This window comes from Osmerus mordax, chromosome 15 (genome assembly GCF_038355195.1).
Source record: "Osmerus mordax isolate fOsmMor3 chromosome 15, fOsmMor3.pri, whole genome shotgun sequence".
Classification (NCBI taxonomy): domain Eukaryota; kingdom Metazoa; phylum Chordata; class Actinopteri; order Osmeriformes; family Osmeridae; genus Osmerus; species Osmerus mordax.
The window spans coordinates 11,688,241-11,709,657 of record NC_090064.1 but is presented as its reverse complement, the minus strand read 5'-3'; the positions used below and the strand labels follow the sequence as shown (position 1 = coordinate 11,709,657).

At 42.8% G+C, this 21,417-nt stretch overlaps 2 protein-coding genes across 2 annotated transcripts; one reads left to right on the top strand and one right to left on the bottom strand.

Annotated features, from left to right (window-relative positions):
* Window positions 1-5,967: 5,967 nt before the first annotated feature.
* LOC136958003 (B-cell receptor CD22-like) lies at window positions 5,968-8,363 on the bottom strand. The gene is made up of 3 exons (XM_067252223.1): window positions 8,299-8,363; window positions 7,997-8,071; window positions 5,968-7,130 (listed from the first exon to the last, which is right to left on the bottom strand). The coding sequence occupies exons 1-3, from the start codon at window positions 8,342-8,344 to the stop codon at window positions 5,968-5,970; spliced, it is 1,284 nt and encodes a 427-aa protein (XP_067108324.1). The 5' UTR covers window positions 8,345-8,363.
* A 648-nt stretch (window positions 8,364-9,011) lies between these two features.
* On the top strand, window positions 9,012-21,170 carry vps41 (VPS41 subunit of HOPS complex). Its single transcript, XM_067251363.1, has 29 exons — window positions 9,012-9,159; window positions 9,648-9,686; window positions 11,371-11,478; window positions 12,982-13,059; window positions 13,265-13,339; window positions 14,247-14,309; window positions 14,528-14,593; window positions 15,879-15,998; window positions 16,248-16,394; window positions 16,497-16,563; window positions 16,682-16,779; window positions 16,887-17,016; window positions 17,185-17,300; window positions 17,445-17,501; window positions 17,603-17,664; window positions 17,777-17,858; window positions 18,013-18,105; window positions 18,222-18,349; window positions 18,502-18,646; window positions 18,847-18,888; window positions 19,003-19,053; window positions 19,271-19,408; window positions 19,514-19,568; window positions 19,760-19,900; window positions 20,078-20,214; window positions 20,331-20,430; window positions 20,518-20,562; window positions 20,675-20,754; window positions 20,860-21,170. The coding sequence occupies exons 1-29, from the start codon at window positions 9,139-9,141 to the stop codon at window positions 20,932-20,934; spliced, it is 2,559 nt and encodes an 852-aa protein (XP_067107464.1). The 5' UTR covers window positions 9,012-9,138; the 3' UTR covers window positions 20,935-21,170.
* Window positions 21,171-21,417: the final 247 nt, after the last annotated feature.

Genomic DNA, 21,417 nt, shown 5'->3' with positions numbered 1-21,417 from the left:
TCACACAATTAACTGAATTGTTATTGACTGAACAACACCTGTGTGTTTTCTTGACTGATTTCCACTCATACCAAAAACAGGCTTATCTTCTAAATGTATTTATCTTTTAATTGATCAACATAACCGCTGGAATAAAACATCAATCTGTAAAGGACTAAGCAGTTTCACATATTTAAAATAATTGAAATAAATGATCATAATGGGACACCAAAAAGTATCCTGAGTAACTAAAAGCTGTTTTGCGCACTCGTTTCATTAATTACCTTCCTCGTCATCTCTGTCAGGTCCTGTTGTATTCAGTTCCTCTCTGCACTTCAACTTAGTTTGGTGTCTGTCTGCTCACTTCTCTGACACTTTCTCCCATACATAAGTTACTGTGGAGCCCCCTCCAGGAGGCACCCAGAGTAGAGGCATCTGCCTCGCCTGTCAAGCCCCTGACCAGCTGCACAAAGACAGAGAGACAGAGAGATGGAGATGTGTCTGGCCGACTCACCGTACAGCTTGTTGGGAGTGTCCTCTCTGTCGTTGGCGTCAGAGGACAGGAGAAGCGGGTCGTCGTTCAGCTCACTGTCCGGAGACGCCGGCGCTTTGTCGTCCGCCCGGAGTTCCGCCGCGCTCATCTCGCTGCGCAGGGAGAGCAGCGGCTTGCTCAGCTGCCCTGTAATCATCGGATCCCGGAGCGGAGCTGCCTGTGAGAGCCCAGGTGGGAAATACAAAAACAACCTGCTTAGATGCTGCTTCTCCGTCTCACTCACACTGCCTCCTCTCTCTCCCTTTTTCTCTCAATCTCTCTCTCTCTGTGTCTGTCTGTAACCCCTTACCTCTCCCTCTACCCCTGCTCTCCCTTTCTATAGCTCACTCATCACGCTCCCTCTCCTCCTCCTCCTCCTCCTCCCTCTCTCTACCCGCTCTCTCTCCTTTATCTGAGGCTGCTGCCGTTGATATTGCTGGCTGCTGCCTGGTGAGGAGTTGTTACGGATCGCCTGGCTTTGCCATTATAGCCTACAGCCTTAGAGGTGATCCACACTGCTCAAAAGACCCATCTGTACACACAGCACATGTCACACTTTCATACACAGCCACTCACAGTGCAGGGATTACCCCAGGAATTCAAATCTGCAACTTGCAAAAATAGCTAAGTAAAATTATGAATTAAATTATAAAATCATGTAAAATATTTAAATATCACATTCATTATTCAATTAATATGTAGTAGCAGCTGAACGTGGTTGGTATTACTTCAAAGAGTGGGAAGTCTAAGATTATACCAGTGGTCAGAAGTAAAAAGTCAAGGCCTGTTTCAAATTGTTCAGCACCGTTTGTGCCCCCAAAACTATTACAATTGATAGAAAAGCATTTTCAATCATTTCCAATTTCTAACAAAACAAATCCAAGAAATTGTAAGGATATGACTGCTACTCTGTTTCATTACACCTTCAGTATTGTTCTCTAAAGTAATGCCATGATGACAGGTAAAACTATTCACATGTAATGTCTTTAATTACATAATATACACAAACCCAAAAACTCACCTGAACAATGCTCCAGAAAATGTCAAGAAAAGGGTTCACAAAATGTTCTTCAGAATGTCCAAGTGTTAGATAGCAACCAGCTATAACATGCCCGCCACAGAGTGGAGTCCAACTAGTGCATGTTTGTCACAGACCAGGGAGCAGCTAGGTTGTGCATGCATGCTACAAAACCAGAGACAGTCTCTTCAAGCTTGATGCATCAGAATAGCCACTGCAGGTTCAAGCCTGAGGTTGCCTCCCAAGACAAGCACTGGAGATGTCACCTCTACTCTCTCTCTCTCTCTCTCTCTCTCTCTCTCTCTCTCTCTCTCTCTCTCTCTCTCTCTCTCTCTCTCTCTCTCTCTCTCTCTCTCTCTCTCCTCTCTCTCTCTCTCTCTCTCTCTCTCTCTCTCTCTCTCTCTCTCTCTCTCTCTCTCTCTCTCTCTCTCTCTCTCTCTCTCTCTCTCTCCTCTCTCTCTCTCTCTCTCTCTCTCCCTATCTTTTCTCTCTCTCTCTCTCTTTACCTTTCTCCCTTTCTCCCTCCCTCTCTCTATCTCTACACTCCTCCTCCTCCTCCTCCTCTCCCCTGTGTCTCTTCCCGCTTGTGTCTCCTCGCTGGAGAGTTCCTCAGACAGGGTCCCCCCTCCCTCCGTCTGGCTGTGAGACAAACACAAAGATCAGCCGGAGCACAGGGGGGTTGAACCTCGGTCCCTTTCACGCCTCCTTGTTTATAGACCAGCAGTCATCGACAGCTCTGAAAGGAAGACAAGGGACCAGAGCATATGTAGAGGTAGCAAAACGGGGGGAGAATATGAAAGAGAGAGAGAGGAAGAGGGGTGGGTAAGTGGGGTGAGGTACTGCCCCTCTGACCATCAAAGATTCCCACTCACACTGGCGGCTGGGGGTGGGGTGGGGAAGGGGGGAGTCAAGTCGATGTGCCCCCCCCCACCCCCCCAAGAGCCCTCTTTACGTAATGCGCTCATCAGGGGAATCAGGGTGCTCTGATATGACACACAATAATCTATGAAAATGTTAATCAATAGAGATAGTTTAAGCTGTCATCTAAAGGCGAGTGGGGCTGGTCAATACTCATATCCCTGGTAACAATGTGACTCGTCATCAGGCCTTCATTTGTGGAGCACTTAAATATGGGATTCTGCGCATCAATGCATCTCTCTGCCTGGAGAGGTAAACACATTTTCCCCTCTGTCTGAGCCAAGCCTCACTCTGCATGCATCCAGTCCCCCCTTCCTCACCCCCCTCACCTTCCCCCTCCCCCTGCTTTGAGTCGCTTGATAGGTCCACTGGAGGGCAAAATTAATACCTAATTGAATCTTGCAGTCATCAAAATAATCAATACTTTTTTATTATTTATTCTTCACAGTCTGTTGGCTGTTTGAAAGCTCAGAGGAACAGCAGCATGGCCGGCGCTGAAAATGTCTCCCGTTTCACAATGTAATTTTCACTGGGGCATGAGAGTTTGCAAGACATATATATAATGAAACAAAAAAATGGGAACCATGCCTCTCTCTGGTAGGTGGGAGGAAAAATAAAGGAGAAAAAAGGGGAATGCACCCCATCCCCCCATCAATACCTTTCACAAGCTCTGATGAAAAACAGAATAAATAGAATAAGAAACAACTGACACTTTAGAGAGGGCAGGGTCCTCCTCTGTCCATCCTTCCTTTTCTTTCTTTCTTTCTTCCCTCTTTTCTCCTTATTTCATCATATCAGGAGGGTGGCTCTCTAATGCTGGCATTTCTCTTCCTGACAGTCTCCAAACAAGTGCTGGGAATGAGATCAGAGCTCTAATCTGCCACTGGCCTTGGAGGCTGGAGGAGGAGGAGGACAGGCTGTCGCCAGGACGATGGCCATGTCCTTCTTTTCTCCACAGCTGTTAATTACCTTATTGAAAAGGGGGCTCCGCTAGGTACAGTGTTTTAGTCAGAATGAACAGATTTATAACAGAGAGATCGCTACAGTGTGTGTGTGTAAGGGAGATGGAGAAAGTCAGAGTGATAAAACAGTGGGGGTGAGGTTGGTATTTGGGGTAGACTAGGGCAAGAAGAGGGGGGTGTTGAGGAGGAGGGGTTGGGGGGTCACCTTTTTTCCCTGGCCACAGTGCAGAAACAGGGAAAAGCACTTGACAGCCCCCCACTTCTCGTTGTCAGCCCTTACCCCCAGCGGCCGTAGATTCAGTGGCCAGCACAGGATCTTCAGTTCTCATCAGATATCCATGCTAATAACTAATGTTCTTACCGGTGCCATCCCATAAGTAGCATCTAGAAGGGGGTTCTGCAAAGCACGACTCTGGTCTACTGGTCTGTGTTTAAGAAAAATTTAAATAAACTGTCACTTAAATTCTTAGAATTCTGCTCTAGCAGTTCGCTACAGACAACTCCGTTCAAAACACTAAAACATACACAGACACACTGACAAGACATAAGCCAATAATCCATATAAATATGAGAAGTCAAACAGCCACTGCAGAATTATCATGGTGGTCAATTATATTATCACTAGCCGAAATTAGACTGTGAAATGAGAGATGTGACTTGATACTGACAGGACAATGATAAGACAAGGACCATCCCTCTGATGTCCTGCTACAAGCCCAAGAGAGCGATGCCTCAGCACAGCTCTCCAGCTCCTCTGGTCCGCTGTATGGTGTGAGAGATGATGATTTGTCTCCCCCTTAGGGCAAGAAAACAAACTGTCCTGCATAACCGTGAAGCCTCTAGAGAAGGATGCTGCTGCTGTTTGAGAGTCTGCAGGCTCAGAGACCGTAGGGCACTAAGTGGTAGTCGGTCAATCATTTCCTAATTTCTTCAACCACTACTCTGCTTAACTGAGGAAATAAAATGCATGCCACAAGCCACGCAAACACATCATATTAAATATATTATATATTGAAATAAAATTTGACATATTTATGTACTGCAGTTAGAGGCTATCAGTAAACTTTAACTTTTAGAATTGTATTCATTGTCTGGTATGCAATTGTGTGGAGATTATGTGTCCTTTATAATACAGAATAATTCCAAAATAATTCCAAAATTATCATTATCCAAGAATAACAGGATTACTCTTTCAAAAGTTTATATAGGCGATGGGTGTCCAGACGTGAATTTGTCAGCATCTTCTTCCCATTGGTCTTTAATATGACCAACAGCTGCATCATTGGAAGTCTCTTTAATTCCTCGAGACCCAAAAGGACAGACACTGGGACAGGGAAGGGGGAGGCTATCAAAACAAGGTATCAGAAGAAGCAATCTCATCAAATCTCCCTGAGACTAAGAGAGAGAGAACTGAAAAGATAGATTGAGACAGAGATAAAAAAAGACACGCAGTAACACATACATGCACATACACAGGGCAAGGTATACCTGGGTTGTCTCTACTCAAAGACAGCTTCCTTCAGCTGTCTCCAGTGACCTGCACATACACATACCCACAAAAGGTGTGAAAATCTGATTTCCCAAAAAGGATTGAAAATCTTCTATGAGGAGGAAGGTGCAATCAATAAATCATTGCTAAGCAGATTGTAAAGCAAAACATCCTTAGCTGGTGTCAGTGCATTAGGATTCTCCTGAGAATGAAGAAAGGTGTGTGTGTGTGTGTGTGTGTGTGAAATTGTAAAATGTGTGTGTGTGTGGGGGGGGTGGAGTTAGAGTTGGACTCAACAGTGGAGAGACAAATCTTGCCTTAAACACCCAAGAGCGGATTTAAGGCGTGACTTCCAAGTCACAGTTTTAAAGACACCATGGTCGTGCAGGAAAAAAACAACACACATGCAACACTGCATGTGAATCACATGATGAGAGTCGTGGTGAGTGAAGGGTGTAGATTACAGAAACCTAGAAGAAACTTGTGGTCTTGACAAATGTGTCTTTTTTTCCCCCTTCTCTTTATTCATTATATGCTGTTTTCATTGAATGCTACATCATTTATTAACGCATTAGAAAAGCAAGAAAACAAAAATGACTTTAAATGCCTGGATTCTGATATGCAATGTATATATATATATTATTTTTTTTTCATAATTTGACCTTTTGTATGAACAAGCAGGTTTTATCTACAAGCTTATGTTTGGCTGGTTGGATTGTACAGTCTGTTTTATACAAGCTGTATCCATACTAAAAGGTATGGTTACAAATACAGTAAGATTTTTTTTTTTAAGAACCTTCTTCTGCAAAAAGCAAGAAAACAGCTTTCAAAAGTGAGTAAAATAATGTAAAAACAATAACTTTGCCTCAACATGTCTTTGTAATCCTCCGTAAAGTAATATTCTATCTACAGGCTTGTAAAGACACTGGGCATAACAACTTTGTCTAGAAGACCTATTTAACACTGTTGACGTAAATGACTAAAGGCAGTTTTTACTAAAAATGTTGTTTAACGTTTGGCGCTGGATTTTTACAGGCTGGAGGTTTATGGTGTTGTTGGCTGGCTGTGTTTAGGTTCTGGCTTTGTTCACTGTGCTGTATGTTGCTGAAGGATCTTCAGGGAACTGAGCTCTGGGAGCAGCACTGGGAGGGGAGAACCTCAGAATGGAGTACTCCACATCCCCATCCTGGTTCTGGATCTGAGATGGTTGGACTGTGGAGTATTGCACTTCATCCTGGTTTTTGGGACGAGAGAATGTGATGCTGGCGTAATAAAGGTTGTCCTGCTCAATTGAAGAGGGATTGGAAGTTTTCCTTTTCCAAAGCCACAGACTGACAGGAAGGACCAGGAGGAAAGTTAGGGTTAGCCCAACAATGGTTATTATACTAACTATGACTGATTTTTTAAAAGATGATTGGTTAAAAACAGGGACCATATATGTAGTGGAATTTGCGAATCCAACTTCATTCTGAGCCTCACAGTAGTATCCTCCACTGTGCTCAGAGCTGATGTTCATGATGGTGTAGTCTTCTCCTTTAGATATGGTAACATTTTCTTTGTACCACGTGTATTTGACCACTGGTGGGTTGGCATCACTACTGCAGGTCAGAGTCACTAACCTGCCTTCCACTATATCACCATGGGAGCTGACAAATATAGTGACATTCTTTGGTTTATATCTGACATCAATAATCACAACAGAAGATTGGAGTTTCTCATATCTGACAGAACAGGAGTAGTTTCCTGTGTCCTCAATGCTGGCCTGGTCTAGGTCAAAGCACCCAGTCTGAGAGCTGGTTAGAAACTGTCCATTCTTGTACCAGATGTAGGAGGGGTCACCAGACAGAGGACAGGTGGTGCTGCAGGTGAGTGTCACCTTCTGTCCGTCTGTCACTACAGCAGTAGTCACCTCCACCTGCAGATCTGTGACTGTCAGAATTGTTCCATCCCATTTCTCAGTGTTGAATCTAAAGTGATACTCAGCAGAGTCACTCTGACTAAGGTTCTTGATTCTCAGGGTGCAGTCACTCTTCTCATCCCAACGGTACTCTACACGACCCGTGTACTGGGGGTTCTGACTCAGATTGACAGCATCAGCACCTGAGTCCCATCTGCTATACCATCCTGTTGGTGCGACAGCAACACCACTAGGATCTCTGTATGAGCAGGGCAAGTCCACTGATGAGCCTTTCAAGACGCAGATTTCCTTTTGCCCATTCTGACTCTGCACCACTGTAAAACACACATGGATATTGTAAAGCATTTACAGGCTGATGTGCAGTGGTAGTGGAGGGGGTTCAGTGTGTAACTTGGCTGAGACTAGGGTTCAACCGTAATTGAAGGCTGGTGTCAAAAGTGTTTTTTTATTTTTTTATTTTTACTTCCTCTTGCTGATTACAAGATGAGTGTGTAATGCAAATGTAACATGTGAAACCGAGCCAACAAGTTCCATCTACAGACTTTGCATCTAATAAGCTTTTTTTCTGATCTGTAGCCTCCTAAACTAAAGGCACATGAGCAAACACAAGTCAATAAAGGTCTCATTAAACTAATTCTGTTCACTAAACCACCAATACACACCAATACATAAAAATTGAATTGCAGATAATTAATTGAGGATTGCTTCACTGGACTGTGTAATATAATATAATATAATTAGTTAGCATTTTTATACATAATTTTACTAGCATTTTTATACATAGCTTAATACATTTGCATTTAAATTTAGCAGACGCTCTTATCCAGAGCGACTTACAGTAAGTACAGGGACATTCCCCCCGAGGCAAGTAGGGTGAAGTGCCTTGCCCAAGGACGCAACGTCATTTTGGCATGAACCAGCAACCTTCTGATTACTAGCCCAAATCCCTAACCACTCAGCCACCTGACTCCCCTAATACATAACTTTCTGTAATATATGTAATATATATTTTAGACATAGTTTTGATACATAGTGTATATAACCATTTATGTAAGCACATCCCTGCACTATCCTGAGACTACTGAAACGAAAAGTCGTTCTTATCTTAAATTGAATGACAATAAAGGTGACTGAATAATGCAGAATGAAGGCTGCTCGGCGATTATTAGTGTGATCCTACCTGCCACTTCCAGAGACCAGATGAGGACCACTAATACACTTGATGTTCTCAGCACCATACTGTAGGTGCACCTCCCTATTGCAGAATACACAGAATTACACAGAACATACTAACTGCTCAAATTTAAACAGGAAAGTTTTACTTCCTATAAATCTTCCAAATTTGAATTAACATGGGGGTCTCAATCATCTTAAATAAAAATAGCCCATGTGAGAAGACTAATGTAGTCTTAATTTAATACGATGATATGATATATGATACGATAATCATCAATACATTTGAACACATAATTTTGTACTTACAGCCTGAGCTCAGAAGATCTGTTTCCTGAGTGTGTGAAATGGGCATGGTGCACCAAATAGATAACTTCCTGTAGGCTAATAATGTACTGTTATGTTAGTCAAAGTTTATACCAGAGGGTAAAAAAGGAATATCTAAATGTTAAAATGTTCTGTTTCCCGTACATTTCAAGAGATGGTCAGTCAGACAGCAAGATAAAGAGATCGCATACTGTGCGCAGTCAAAACCAATTTTGCCTACCAGGAATTATGATGTATTGTTATGCTTTTTTAGAGACAGAGATCGTTTCCTGCTGAAGAAATTTGTTTGTGATAAGGTTTGACAGAGACTGAAACAAATACAGCTGCAAGATATATTTAGTGTCCTAGGAAATCACGACATCCTGTCCTCATATGCAGTAAATTCTTCTTCTTTTTGGTGCATTCTTTTAAACATTGGGTCATAGTATTGAAAACAGTTAAGAAAGTGTATATAAGGCCTTATTGTCAAATTCACCTTGAGAGTAGGACACTATAGATATTTTTACAGATGCACATTGAGACAGAAGTGATCATGATGCACTTACAGACCATGATTTTTTTGTGTGTCGTCAACTTCAGTCTAGTCTACGCTCAAGGATAACCAAAATAACTTCAGCCCCCATAATGCACCACGTTTGTTATTTCTATCATGTGATTTTGCGTATGACAGGAGCTGTTGTTTAACAAGGAGGAGTACTGGTGCCACTTAGCTAGCCAGTAAACATTGTGCTCTTATGTGCAATTTTTTTATGTGAATATTTTGCACACTAATAAAAATCGCTATATTATTATTGCTAGCTATTTCCAAGACCCGGCAGTACAATGGCAGACGGAGAGGAGCAGGTGAGCGGTGTACTAGTAGCATGTTTGCTAGGCTAGCTTTTGCTTATTTGCAAGCAAGCCAGTAACGTTCTAAGTTCCGTGTGATTTAGCCAGATGTGTTTTGTTGCTAATGAGCTTCGAGTGCCTTCGAGTGCCTAGTTCAAGCCCATCAAAACTAACAATGGTATAGCATTAGCATATTATAGCATATAGCAGATATAGCTTATGGGGGATACATTAATAGTCTTTATCAAAATGTACTACGAGAAAGTCAGATTGCGTTATGTTCACAGACTAAATCATGATGCAAGCATACTACTAAATGTCTCATAATAAAGTTCGTTTCCAAAAGCAGTTTATCACAAACGATCTACCCTGTTCTGCATCTGTCCATACGAGCACCAATGTAAAAATAGAATAATTTGCACGATTTATTCTCTTATTACACCCTACCACTTAAAAATCATGATCTTGTTCATTATTGCCATAATTTTGCCACATTGTTATAGGGCAGGAAATCCAGTGAAGAATCTGCAGATGACTCTGAGGTAAGCTGTTTTTCGAAATGGCAGGTAGCCTATACGCTATGTCTATTTATTTTTAACAAGGTAATGGGTCTCATGCACTTTGTTTTTGCCTACATGTTTTTGTATTTCAATGTTTGTATGCATACACACATTGTCATGGTCTGCCATGACAGAAATGGACTGTCTTTTTATGTCAGAAGTACATAGTTTTTTGTAGTTGTTGTTGACAAGCTCTCATGCATTACAGATTGTGTTTTGGACTCTTTAAGTATCATCACCCTGCTCCAGCGTGCTACTGCACTGTGCCTCTGAGAATCACTAAATAAAATATAGCATGTCAGACTGCAAGAGAGTGGAACCTGTCTTTAAATGAAACAGAGAATGGAATGAAATGTCAGGCATTGAACAATTTCACCTCTACTCCCAAAAGAAAAACAATTCAGAATGAGAACTGGAGAGGGCTGAAAAAAGAAAGAAATAATCCTTCCCGTCTTGTAAATGGGAAAAGGATGCTCTCTCCCCATCTTCTGTCCAGAAACAGGAGTCCTCTCCTCAATGTTAGCACACTAACAATCGCAGGCAAACAGCCACCTGGCACTGCATGATTGGGTGTCCCCTCTGAATGGCCGCAAGGCTCTGTTTATTTCGTTAGTGACTGTAGCTCTCCCATCCGCTATGTGTCTGCTGCTGCTGCTCCTCTGGCTGGGCTGTCAACAGGCTGACGGCTGTGAGGGCTCAGGTCTGTGACTCTCTTGAAAGACTTTTCCGAAGAGAAGTGAGCAAGACACAGATGGAGAAAACAAGTTACAGTGCTGTGGTCTTGGAAAGCTAGCTCAGACCTGATACACATTCACCTCCAGACTTTCATGCAAGCTTTGGTCGTTTTGCATGTCGTTAATTGTGTGCGTGTTGTGTTTGTAGGGACCAGGCATCAGTGGCACCTGCCTGGGACAGAATATTTTGAAAACTGTGTTAAATTCTCATTGTTCACCAGAGAAGAAAATGACAGGTTCAGGTTCATTCTGAAGTGCTATTTTTTTTAGGAGTACACAGCACACCATACGTAGGTTTAATTAGATGTGGCCTGGAAGCCCTCCTGCATCTAGTGTTTTGCTTTGTACAAACCCCATAGGCAGATGGGCACAAATCCACCTCTCTTACTACTCCACTTCTCTCTATGGGGCTGGAGTTTGTCTTTGTTTTGTGTTATAGCTTGAAGTACCGTGGCCAATTTCACCTGCAGCAGAGATTTCACAAACGGGATAAACAGGAAATAGACATGGCGGTGAAGAGTGGGGAAGGATTGTTTTTTAAATGCCATTCTCGCCATGCTATCAGGCCCCCCCACCTCCGGCCCAGTGGTACATAATGGCGGGCTATGTTTTGTGTTGATGCACCACAGGTTGGGTAGCGTTGGATATAAAACACATTGTGAGCAAAACACAGGGCACGGTAATTGTTTAGGTCAGCTATAACTTTTAAACTTTCAGTGGTTGGCTTCCTGGTTGCATCAGTTGCTCAAGTTTCTTAGATACTTTGTTGAGCTTGAAGAGTGTTTAAATGTTGTGAATGAGTACCTCATCACTTGGACTGGGTTACCGATCGTTTATAATCAATGCATGCTTTCTCAATATTTCGGTCGTTTCATTTTGTAAGTCACTCCTAGAGGCTGCTTTTCACATGGCTGATGCTCTGATCTTCCCAGGAAGAAGACAGCGAGGAGGAGCCAAAGCTGAAGTATGAGCGACTGGCCAATGGCGTGACAGAGATTCTCCAAAAGGATGCGGCCAGTTGTATGACCGTCCACGACAAGGTATGAGACTAAAACCCACCAGGGCGTGCAGGCCCTGAGTATACTGGATTTCACATTTTATTGTTTATGCATTTGTTCGAGACGTCCCGTTCAGAGTCAGTTTGCATCCTCTCCTTTCAGTCTGCAGAGTCAGGTCATTTCTGCCCTGCCCTGCTCTGCTCTGCCCTCCCATCCCTCTGGGGTTGGAGACATCTGCACCCACCAGCTATTGTCTTTTTATTCCTCACTTTTCTGTCTTCTATCTTTTTGCTTCTTACCTCCGTTCTTTGAACAGTTTTTTGTTGTTGTTGTTGTGTGGGACGCTCGCATCTTGATGGTTAATCGTCGTGGCAACTGGGTGCACTCATGCACGCCTGAGCGGAGGACGAGTCATACCTCGTTACGTCTCCTCACCTGATGTTTTATTAACCTCTATTGATTTTCATTTATTTATTCTTACTCTGACGGTTCCTCTCCTCTTTTTCTCCCCCTGTCCTTCATGTGAAAAAAAGAGCCCATGTCAGTGTGAGAGACATTGCTGCTGAAATTGAGCTTTTCTACATTTTATCTGACTGTCTCTCTAGAATTGGTTTCCATATGTACACTTTGCCTACCACCTGGCATGTCAAGCCAGCCTCCACCAACCCTAGCCAACCTCCCAGCACCTTTAAAACCATCAGCACCCACATCAACCCCATGTTGCCTTATATTTTAAGTGCCTGAATCAGAATTTCATTTGAACAATTCCATTCTGATAAATCCTTTTAAAAGTCGCTCTGCCTCGGAAGGTTGACCCCTTTATTTATTTATTTTATGGTTATTTTATTTGGGGGAGATTGCAGGGGCTCTGTCTGACATGCTCAGTTGTGCCTGTAAATATAAGCATTTCATTATAGACTGCAGTGAAGCATGGTGGGCTCACCGCACCGCGCGTTTGCCGCGGATGGGGGGGGGGGGGATTAGGGGTAGGGAGTGGAGCCAGGCCTGGGTGGGAGAACACACACTTAATCTAATGCCAAAAAGCCTCCCAGTTTTATAATTTCTTGTCCCAGCGGACTCGCACAGACATGCGTGCGCAAACATACACATACAGGAACACACGCTACTACATGTGTGTTTTAAACACAAGAAATGGGAGAAATAATGGCTTCATGGTGGGCAGGGGAAGCGGTTGGATTGTGAGCAGCAGGAGGAGAAGCCAGATGTACGATGCATTTATTATGTTTAAGCATTTTAATTTGAGAGGAAAAATACCATTTCACAGTGTCTGCTTTAATAAATAGGGTTTTCCTACTCCTTGTAATTTCACAGTTTTTGCCCCAGAACCCCGGCTCCCCCACCGTTTTCACCACAAAGCGTACGCACACACACACCAGCTATTCTAGATTTTTAATCCTCCAGCCACAGCACTCGTCAATGACATTTTGCTAAATCTAGAATTGTTTCCTTGTATCTTTTGGATTAATACATATATATATAATATATATATATATATATATATATACTGTGCTCTTTCCATTTCAGTTTCTCGCCCTGGGCACTCACTTTGGAAAAGTTTTCTTGCTGGACATCCAAGGAAATGTGACTCAGAAGTTTGAAATTGTAAGTAGCAGAAGCAGGTTATTTTAATCCAAACATTGGTGTGGTTGTGTTCACACAACATTAAATGGATGTATTTGGATTGGATGCATGGATTTATTGGACAAGTTAGTCCATAAATCTAGCTAGTAATCTAATGATACAAATGTAACTAAACTGCAACCATTGTCTACACTATATTACTATGTGAAGTCTTATGTGTCTACAGAGTTCAGTGAAGATCAACCAGATAAGTCTAGATGAGAGTGGGGAGAATGTAGGTATCTGCTCCGAGGATGGCAAGGTAAGACATCTCTGTAGAATCTATCAATCTATAATATCTATCACTCAAATATTTTGCAAACCAGGACTCAGATCCTCCTCATGTCTTCTATTTGTAAAAAAAAAAGAAGAAAATCCTCACAATTCTAGAAGCACATTTCTAGAAAAAAGAGGGGGGGGGGGTCTCTCCATCTTTCTCTTTCATTTCTCATCTCTCCACCTGTCAGTCAGTCTTCAGCTGTGAATGGATACCCTATCCATGCTCCCAGTCTCCACCTTGCAGTTATCTTGCCTCTCATGATCATTATTATCATGCTTCATGGGTTTTGCAGTCAAGATATGCCCCCTGATATCGCCCCCCCCCCCCCACGCTCACACTCCAGCGGCAAAACAAGATCTTGTCGCTCAGAAAGCGGTGCCGACAATTAAAATCAATGCCGCAGCAATTGTTCGTCCTCGTCCAATTCAGTTTGCTGTTAATCCATGTCGATCTCCCAGATAATCCCAAATCATCTGTGCCATGCAAGTAGGAGAGAGCAAGAGCTGTGATAATGTTCCTTTTAGCTAAACTTTACTTTATCCTTTTCTGACTCAGAGAAGGGCTGTAAGAATAATCATACTGATGGTCTACATCATAGTTAGCCTTGCTGCAGCCTAGCCTTCCTTCTGCCTTTAGCTCAGACAAAGTGAAAGATTAAGACCTTGTTACTGTACCAAAACCCTGTGGGGAGGGTTCAACTAACCAACCTGTCCACTAATTGGTGACCCGGAAGATAGGTGGGCCAGGGAAGAGATCCAAACAGACTGTCACACTACCATCATTTGGCTGTTGCTCCTGGATAGTTGCAGACGTGTGCAATTAAAACCAAAAATAACGACACTCCATTGAGCGTTCCTCTGGATCACCTGCCCTTGCGTCTCTGTTCCAGGTTCAAGTGTTTGGTCTCTACACTAGAGAGGGCTTCCATGAGAACTTTGACTGCCCTATAAAAGTAAGCAGACCCTTAGTACTTGTTCATCTTAACACTGCTGCAAATGAAACTGTATCCCAGTAATGAAATTGCTGTCAACTTTTCTAGGTAGCTTGTGAGTGCTGTGGCAGTGATGGATGGATGGATGGATTGGATGGATTGAAATTGACTCTTCTCTTATCCCTCCATGGTTTGTACCTTTCCATTGATTCTTGACATCCTCTCCTCTCTTTCTCTAGGTGGTGGCACTGCACCCTCAGTTCAGCAGATCCAACTACAAACAGTTTGTCACCGGGGGCAACAAGGTACTTTTAGAAACTCTCAATCTTCATTCATAATTCCCAGCTACGATTCTCCATACGGCGGCTCTTCCCATTGGTGGTTTATTATTACCGTATGCCGGCGTGCCGCGGTCTGAGGAGCTCGGGCTGAGGGCTGTGTGTCCTCTAGGCCTTTGTGTGAAACGGTTTGGGGGCCCCCTTTCTGGAGTGCTCCAAAGAGAAAGTGGACTGCGAAAGAGTGGTCCATTTCCCCCAAAGTGCTGTTCACTCAACAGTGTTTGAAAGGCAATGCCTCAGAAGCACAGCAAATAGACATCATTATCAAGAGGCTCCAAAGTCTTAGGATTTCTGGGGCGCACGTTGACCAGCTGCTCAGTGGTGTTTCGCACTCTAACCATACACGGAGGTAGAGTCCACACCAGCCTTTCCAGTTTCTTTATGTATTTATTTAAAAAGCACCACAACCAAATGCCTACACAGCGTAGCCTTTTTGACTACGCTAATGCTGACTTTTACGTGAATGAATTATACAACTTGAAGGATCAAACACATTTGATTCTGATGAATTTTGTGCGCACTACTTTGCTGCTTGCTTCCTCTCTGCTGCTCCTCATTGTATTCCTCTCCAATTGGTGAAGACCTCCACAAGGTGCCGGCGATGAAAATCAATATGTCTCAACAGGAGAAACATCCTGTCAAAGGAAATTCAATTCTGTCTCCATAGTTCCAGTCTCACATCCTTTCTTTGTGGACAGAGCTGTTAACTGTTAACATTGCCAGGCTATCTGGAATAGTTAAGAGTCTTTGAAGTCTTGCCTTGGTTGGAATAAGTATACTATTGGCTTTTGTTTATTAGTCTCCATTGCTTGGACACTTGAGCAAAGTATTCAGTCCCTGTGAAAAGCTTTTTGTATCTGTGGCCTTCTCTGATGGGAACTTGTATTTATGAGGACTAAAATACATTTAAAAGAGAAGTCAAGTTTCTCAAAAATCATTTAAAAGAAATATTGAGAAAAGTTCAGTTTTGAAATACTAAGAATACAATCTTGCCTTTAACTCTAAAAGTATGTACTGAGCCATAATAGCAGGCATTGAATCACTTTTGTACAGGTTTTTCTTTTCAATCCTTTGGGGTTTTGTAACACTTATAAACAGCGTTTTTATCAGTACTTTTACTCTCTGTCAAACACGATCTTTTGTTGCTGTGCTCTACTGCCCCTTAGTGGTCAGACACAGCTACAAAGTCTGGTGTTGCAGTTGAGTATAACGCGGCACGCCAGCTTCCATGTTTTCCTTTTTCTCTCCCCAGCTGCTGTTGTATGAGAGGAACTGGTTGAGCCGCTGGAAGACCTCCCTGCTACACGAGGGTGAGGGAACCATCACCAACGTGCAGTGGAGGGCCAATCTCATTGCCTGGGCCAACAATGTGGTGAGACTCACAGCAAGCATGAACCAATTCCAGTGCCTCTCCTGACAACCAGTCCTTTACATCCTTCTCTTCTGTCATTCTGTCTGAATACAGTGACAAGTATACAAAGAACGTAGACGGGCCTCCCATGAACACCTGTGCTTATGGTTTAACCCTTGCCTTGTCTGTTCAGGGTTAGGGCTCAATGAAATCACGGCTGTGGTGATCGTTCGTAGGGTAACAGTGTTTTTCTGTCAATCTCTCCATCAGGGGGTGAAGATCTTCGACATCAGCACCAGACAGAGAATCACCAACGTGCTGCGAGACAACGTCAGCTTGAGGCCGGACATGTACCCTTGCAGTCTCTGCTGGAAGGACAACTCTACTCTCATTGTTGGCTGGGGCTCCTCCATTAAGGTGTGTGTGTGTCTTTGTCTGTCAGTGTGCTGTGTGTGCGTGCAAGCATTGTGTGTCCGCTTCGCTGTGTGCGTGCTGGTAAGCATGATGCTTTCTTTCTAGATCTGTGCTGTGAAGGAGAGGGACCCTGCAGAGATGAGAGACCTACCAAGCCGCTATGTAGAGATAGGTGAGATGACTTAGGTGTGAACGGGTAGCTGTACACTGGACACAGCTCAGTCCACCTCCACGCTGGCACGTTTGAGCTCTCTAACGAGGTTACGGTCTTGTGGGTTTCTCGTTGGCAGTGTCTGCGTTTGAAACCGAGTTCTTCATCAGTGGACTGGCACCTCTGGCAGATCAGCTGGTCACACTGTACTTTGTGAAGGAGAGCTCCGATCACATGGTTACTTCATTTTTTTAAAATAGTTATATATAGTCTTTTATCCAAAGACGCTTACAAATAAGATTGTTTGCGTAGAGTAAGTTAACACATACGTGTGTTTAAACCAGGATGAGGAGTTCCGGGCAAGGCCTCGTCTGGACATCATTCAGCCTCTCCCAGAGGGCTTTGAGGAGATCTCGTCAGACGCACTCACTGTCCGCAACTTCCAGGACAACGAATGTAGGGACTACCAACTAGGTAAGATAGACCTGGCTATCTTCAGGATTTTGAAAAGAAGAAATATAATTAGTTGTCATATTTTCAGCACATAAACTATACACATTTACTGTGCAGGAACTTGCCACGGCAAAGTATATGTCAATATGATGGATTAATTTGCCCCTGTGTGTGCGCTTCTGTCACCAGAGCATTCCGAGGGAGAGTCCCTCTTCTACATCATCAGCCCCAAAGACATAGTGGTGGCCAAGGAGCGAGACCAGGACGACCATATCGACTGGCTGCTCGACAAGAAGAAATATGAGGTGAAGGTGTTGGATGGAAGTGTATTGTGGATCTGCATACCCTCCTTAATTACCATTTACTATACTTAAGAAGTCCTAACATGAGGACATACATTTGAGATGTGAGTGTGTATCCTCTTAAAACCCCTCTTTTCTCCCTCACAGGAAGCTCTTATGGCTGCTGAGATCAGCTTCAAAAACATCAAACGTCACGAGGTTCAGGTATGCTAATGTACTGGTGACAGTGACACACACCCATGTGTCAGACCATCAATTCCTTCGTTTTCATGTTCCTAAGAAAGCTTTTTCTCTGTCGCAAACAGAAAATTGGGATGGCTTACATCAATCACTTGGTGCAAAAAAGAGATTATGACACAGCTGCCAGGTACCATATCCAAAAAGTATTTTGTCCTTTAAATATAATTAAATATATTTAGGAATATAGGAAATGTATCTGAGAAAGGAAGTGAGTATTACCCTCTTCCCCCTCAATCCAGAAAGTGCCAGAAGGTTCTGGGAAAAAACATGGAACTCTGGGAGAATGAGGTCTATAGATTCAAGACAATTGGCCAGTTAAAGGTAAGTCAGGCCTTGTAGAAAACATGCTGTGTTAATTCAGTAAAATATTGTGTGGGGACACATTTTATAACCCACGACTTCTTGCATCTTGTTCCCTTCATTTTCACTTAATCTCTCACTTTTTAAACTGTCTCGCATCCATCTCCTGCTCCAGGCCATAAGTCAGTACTTGCCCCGGGGAGACCTTCGCCTCAGACCAGCCATTTATGAGATGATCTTACATGAGTTCCTCAAGACGGACTATGAGGTTGTCTACTCTGTCATTTTACCTGGTCCTGCTTTTCACATTCCCCCATTCAAATACACTTGGAGGAATTACTGTAATATGATATAATGTAATGATGTGCTTTGTCTTACTGATAGGGTTTTGCCACATTGATTCGTGAGTGGCCAGGAGAGTTGTTCAATAACATGACCATCGTTCAGGCTGTCACAGACCACCTCAAGAAGGACCCCAAAAACGTCACTCTGCTGACCACGCTGGCTGAGCTGTAAGTGATCCCCTGCTGTAAAGAACATGGAACACCTTCTCTAACTCTTCCTGTAACTCTGCCTTTTGAACTTTTCCCCACGACAACGTCTGTCCCAAAGATTTTGAGACTTTGACCTTTCCTTTGACCTTCTCCTATTACTGTCTTTGTAGTTACACGTATGACCAGCGATATGACAAAGCCTTGGAGATCTACCTGAGACTGAGGCACAAGGACGTCTACCAACTGATCCACAAACACAACCTATTCACATCCATAGAAGATAAGATTGTTCTCCTCATGGATTTTGATAAAGAGGTAACTAGCCCATGAATGCATATCACTTAGACCAGCTGTACTGTATATTTTCAGGTGAACAAAATTGTGCAGTATTTGGTCAACATAAATACAAGTGTGATATCAGTTTCTAATAACGTTGTTTGGATGGCCGGACCACAAAGCTCATAATTCATGTTGTGCACTTCAGTCTAAAGAGCACTTTTTCTGTCTGTTGTCAGAAAGCTGTCGACATGCTCCTGGATAACGAAGACAAAATATCAGTAAGTGTTGCCTGTCCTCTTAACCTTGATCCTTCACAGAAGGTTTCAAGTGACAACACACTAATGACCACCCACTGTTCACTTACCCCAATCCGTCCTGTTTTTGCCCTGCAGACTGACAGGGTGGTGGAGGAGTTGAAAGATAGGCCTGAGCTGCTGCATGTGGTGAGTTCCATCTCTTTAACATGTTGCCTGTTGAAAGGCAGTCACTGTAAATCGATTTATTTTTCTTAATTGACTGAATTGTAAATAAAGACTAAATTAATGTATCCATGCATTCCATTTTAATATACTATTGGCAACATTTGGATGGTATTCTTTTACTGTATCGAAATAGTATTTTTCTAATTTTAAGAATGCCCCACCCCCTTTTATTTTGCAGTACCTACATAAACTGTTTAAGAGGGACCACCACAAGGGTCAGAAATATCATGAGATACAGATTGGTCTGTATGCTGAGTACGATCGCCCCAACCTGCTGCCATTCCTCAGAGACAGCACACATTGTCCTCTGGAGAAGGTACAACATAGCATCTCATTTTAGAATGACACTTTATCAGAGCTCTATTCACATTAAATATCCAATTTGAAATACAACTGTCGACTGTGTATTGGTCCTTTTCAGGCTTTGGAGATATGCCAGCAGAGGAACTTTGTGGGGGAAACTGTGTTTTTGCTCAGTAAGTGTCTTACTCAATCTCTAGTTGTGTCATGTTAAAGTTGATGAGTCCTCTGTTCTATCTAATGTGTTTCATATGTTGTTGGACTGAATGAAAAATAAATCATTGATATTTAATGTAAACGTGTTCTTAATTATCTAGCCAGTCAGGTTAGTTACCTGCAGGAAACTAACTTGGCTGCTTCCTTCCAGGTAGAATGGGGAACTGTCGCCGTGCTCTGCAAATGATCATGGAGGAGCTTGGAGATGTGGACAAGGCCATCGAGTTTGCCAAGGAGCAGGATGATGCTGAGCTCTGGGAGGATCTCATCTCTTACTCAATCGACAAACCGCGTAAGTCAAACCACACATAAACACACTGTATAAACAGAAATGATACTGTAAGAAAAGATTATATGAAACATTTTACAAATAATCAAACTTTTTTCTTAAATTTTGTTTCACACTTTTGCTACCTCCAAGATGGTAGAAAACAGAAACATGAAGTAAATTGTCTGTTTCCCTCCCTAGCCTTCATCACTGGACTCCTGAACAACATCGGGACACACGTGGATCCCATCCTGCTGATCCACCGCATTAAGGAGGGCATGGAGATCCCTAACCTGCGAGACTCACTGGTCAAGATCCTGCAGGACTACAACCTCCAGGTAACATTGCCAGTCAGCCGAAAGACAATTACTGACATGCATTTTTAAATAACCCTCCCTTGATTCAGAATAACAGTCCCTCCGCCTCATTAAAAAGCTTTACCCCTGTCCTCCAGATTCTGCTGCGGGAAGGCTGTAAGAAGATCCTAGTGGCTGACTCCCTGTCCTTGCTCCAGAAGATGCACAGGACCCAGATGAGAGGGGTCCGGGTAGATGGTGAGTACAAATCTGTGTATGACGCTGGAAAAATATAATCTCTCCGGATTAGAATGTAACATACTAACGTTCTTGTTTGCTTTGTAGAGGAGAATATCTGCGAATCCTGTCATGCTACGATATTACCTTCAGGTGTGTGACATTTCCTTTGACTGTAATGAATGCATAGTAAAACTGTAGATACGATGTTTGATATTGACAAGACATTCCTGTGCATTCATGGGTTTCTTCTTCTGTGTTTTAGACATGGCCCAGCCCTTTAGTGTGGTGGTCTTCCACTGCAGACACATGTTCCACAAGGAGTGTTTACCATCTCCAGGAACAGTAAGTCCCTACAGTATGTGACATGCCATCAAAGCAGGCCAGTAGTGTACAGTATATAGCTTGTTAAATATGACTTTAACAATGTATGACTTTATTATATTTCAGATTCCTGGAGTTCAGTTTTGCAACATCTGCAGTGCTAAAAGAAGAGGACCAGGAAGTGGAATCCTGAAAAAATGATAGAAAGCACTTATCTGTCCCACTGTTGTGGCCTCTACTTAACCTTGAAAGAAGCATTTCTCCTGTTACTGTGTCTGCTCTGGTGTCAAATGCTTACAGTTCATATTAACTATTGTCACTTTAAACTGAAATAAATATTATGGTAGCACAGTGTAATTCTACAAGTTCCTTGCTAGTTGCTTCAAATGACTGATCTGAATTGCTATCAGTTTATGAATAAAATACAATTTAAATGCATTGTGTCTTGTGTCTGAAAGTACATTTCCCTATGTTGATTTCCAATGTAACCCACATAAACTAATTCAACTAAGTCACTTTCAACATTACTCGTCGTTGTGAACAGAGTGACGATAGAGATCTCTCGATCGCTAAGGTTGTGACTTCCGTGCACAATATATTTTTTTTGTGTTGCATTAATTTTGACACTCAGTACACCCCTTAGCCCGCCTGCTCACTTCCGGTACCCTGTCTCCGGAAGTATAG

Excerpts from the sequence above, each read along its gene's own strand:
- vps41 (XM_067251363.1), top strand. The coding sequence starts at position 9,139 with ATGGCAGACGGAGAGGAGCAG. Across the intron at positions 9,687-11,370 it reads AATCTGCAGATGACTCTGAG|GAAGAAGACAGCGAGGAGGA; the intron begins GTAAGCTGTTTT and ends TGATCTTCCCAG. Across the intron at positions 17,502-17,602 it reads TCAAACGTCACGAGGTTCAG|AAAATTGGGATGGCTTACAT; the intron begins GTATGCTAATGT and ends TGTCGCAAACAG.
- LOC136958003 (XM_067252223.1), bottom strand. The coding sequence starts at position 8,344 with ATGCCCATTTCACACACTCAGGAAACAGATCTTCTGAGCTCAGGCT. Across the intron at positions 8,072-8,298 it reads AGATCTTCTGAGCTCAGGCT|GGAGGTGCACCTACAGTATG; the intron begins GTAAGTACAAAA and ends ATTCTGCAATAG. Across the intron at positions 7,131-7,996 it reads CTGGTCTCTGGAAGTGGCAG|TGGTGCAGAGTCAGAATGGG; the intron begins GTAGGATCACAC and ends TGTGTTTTACAG.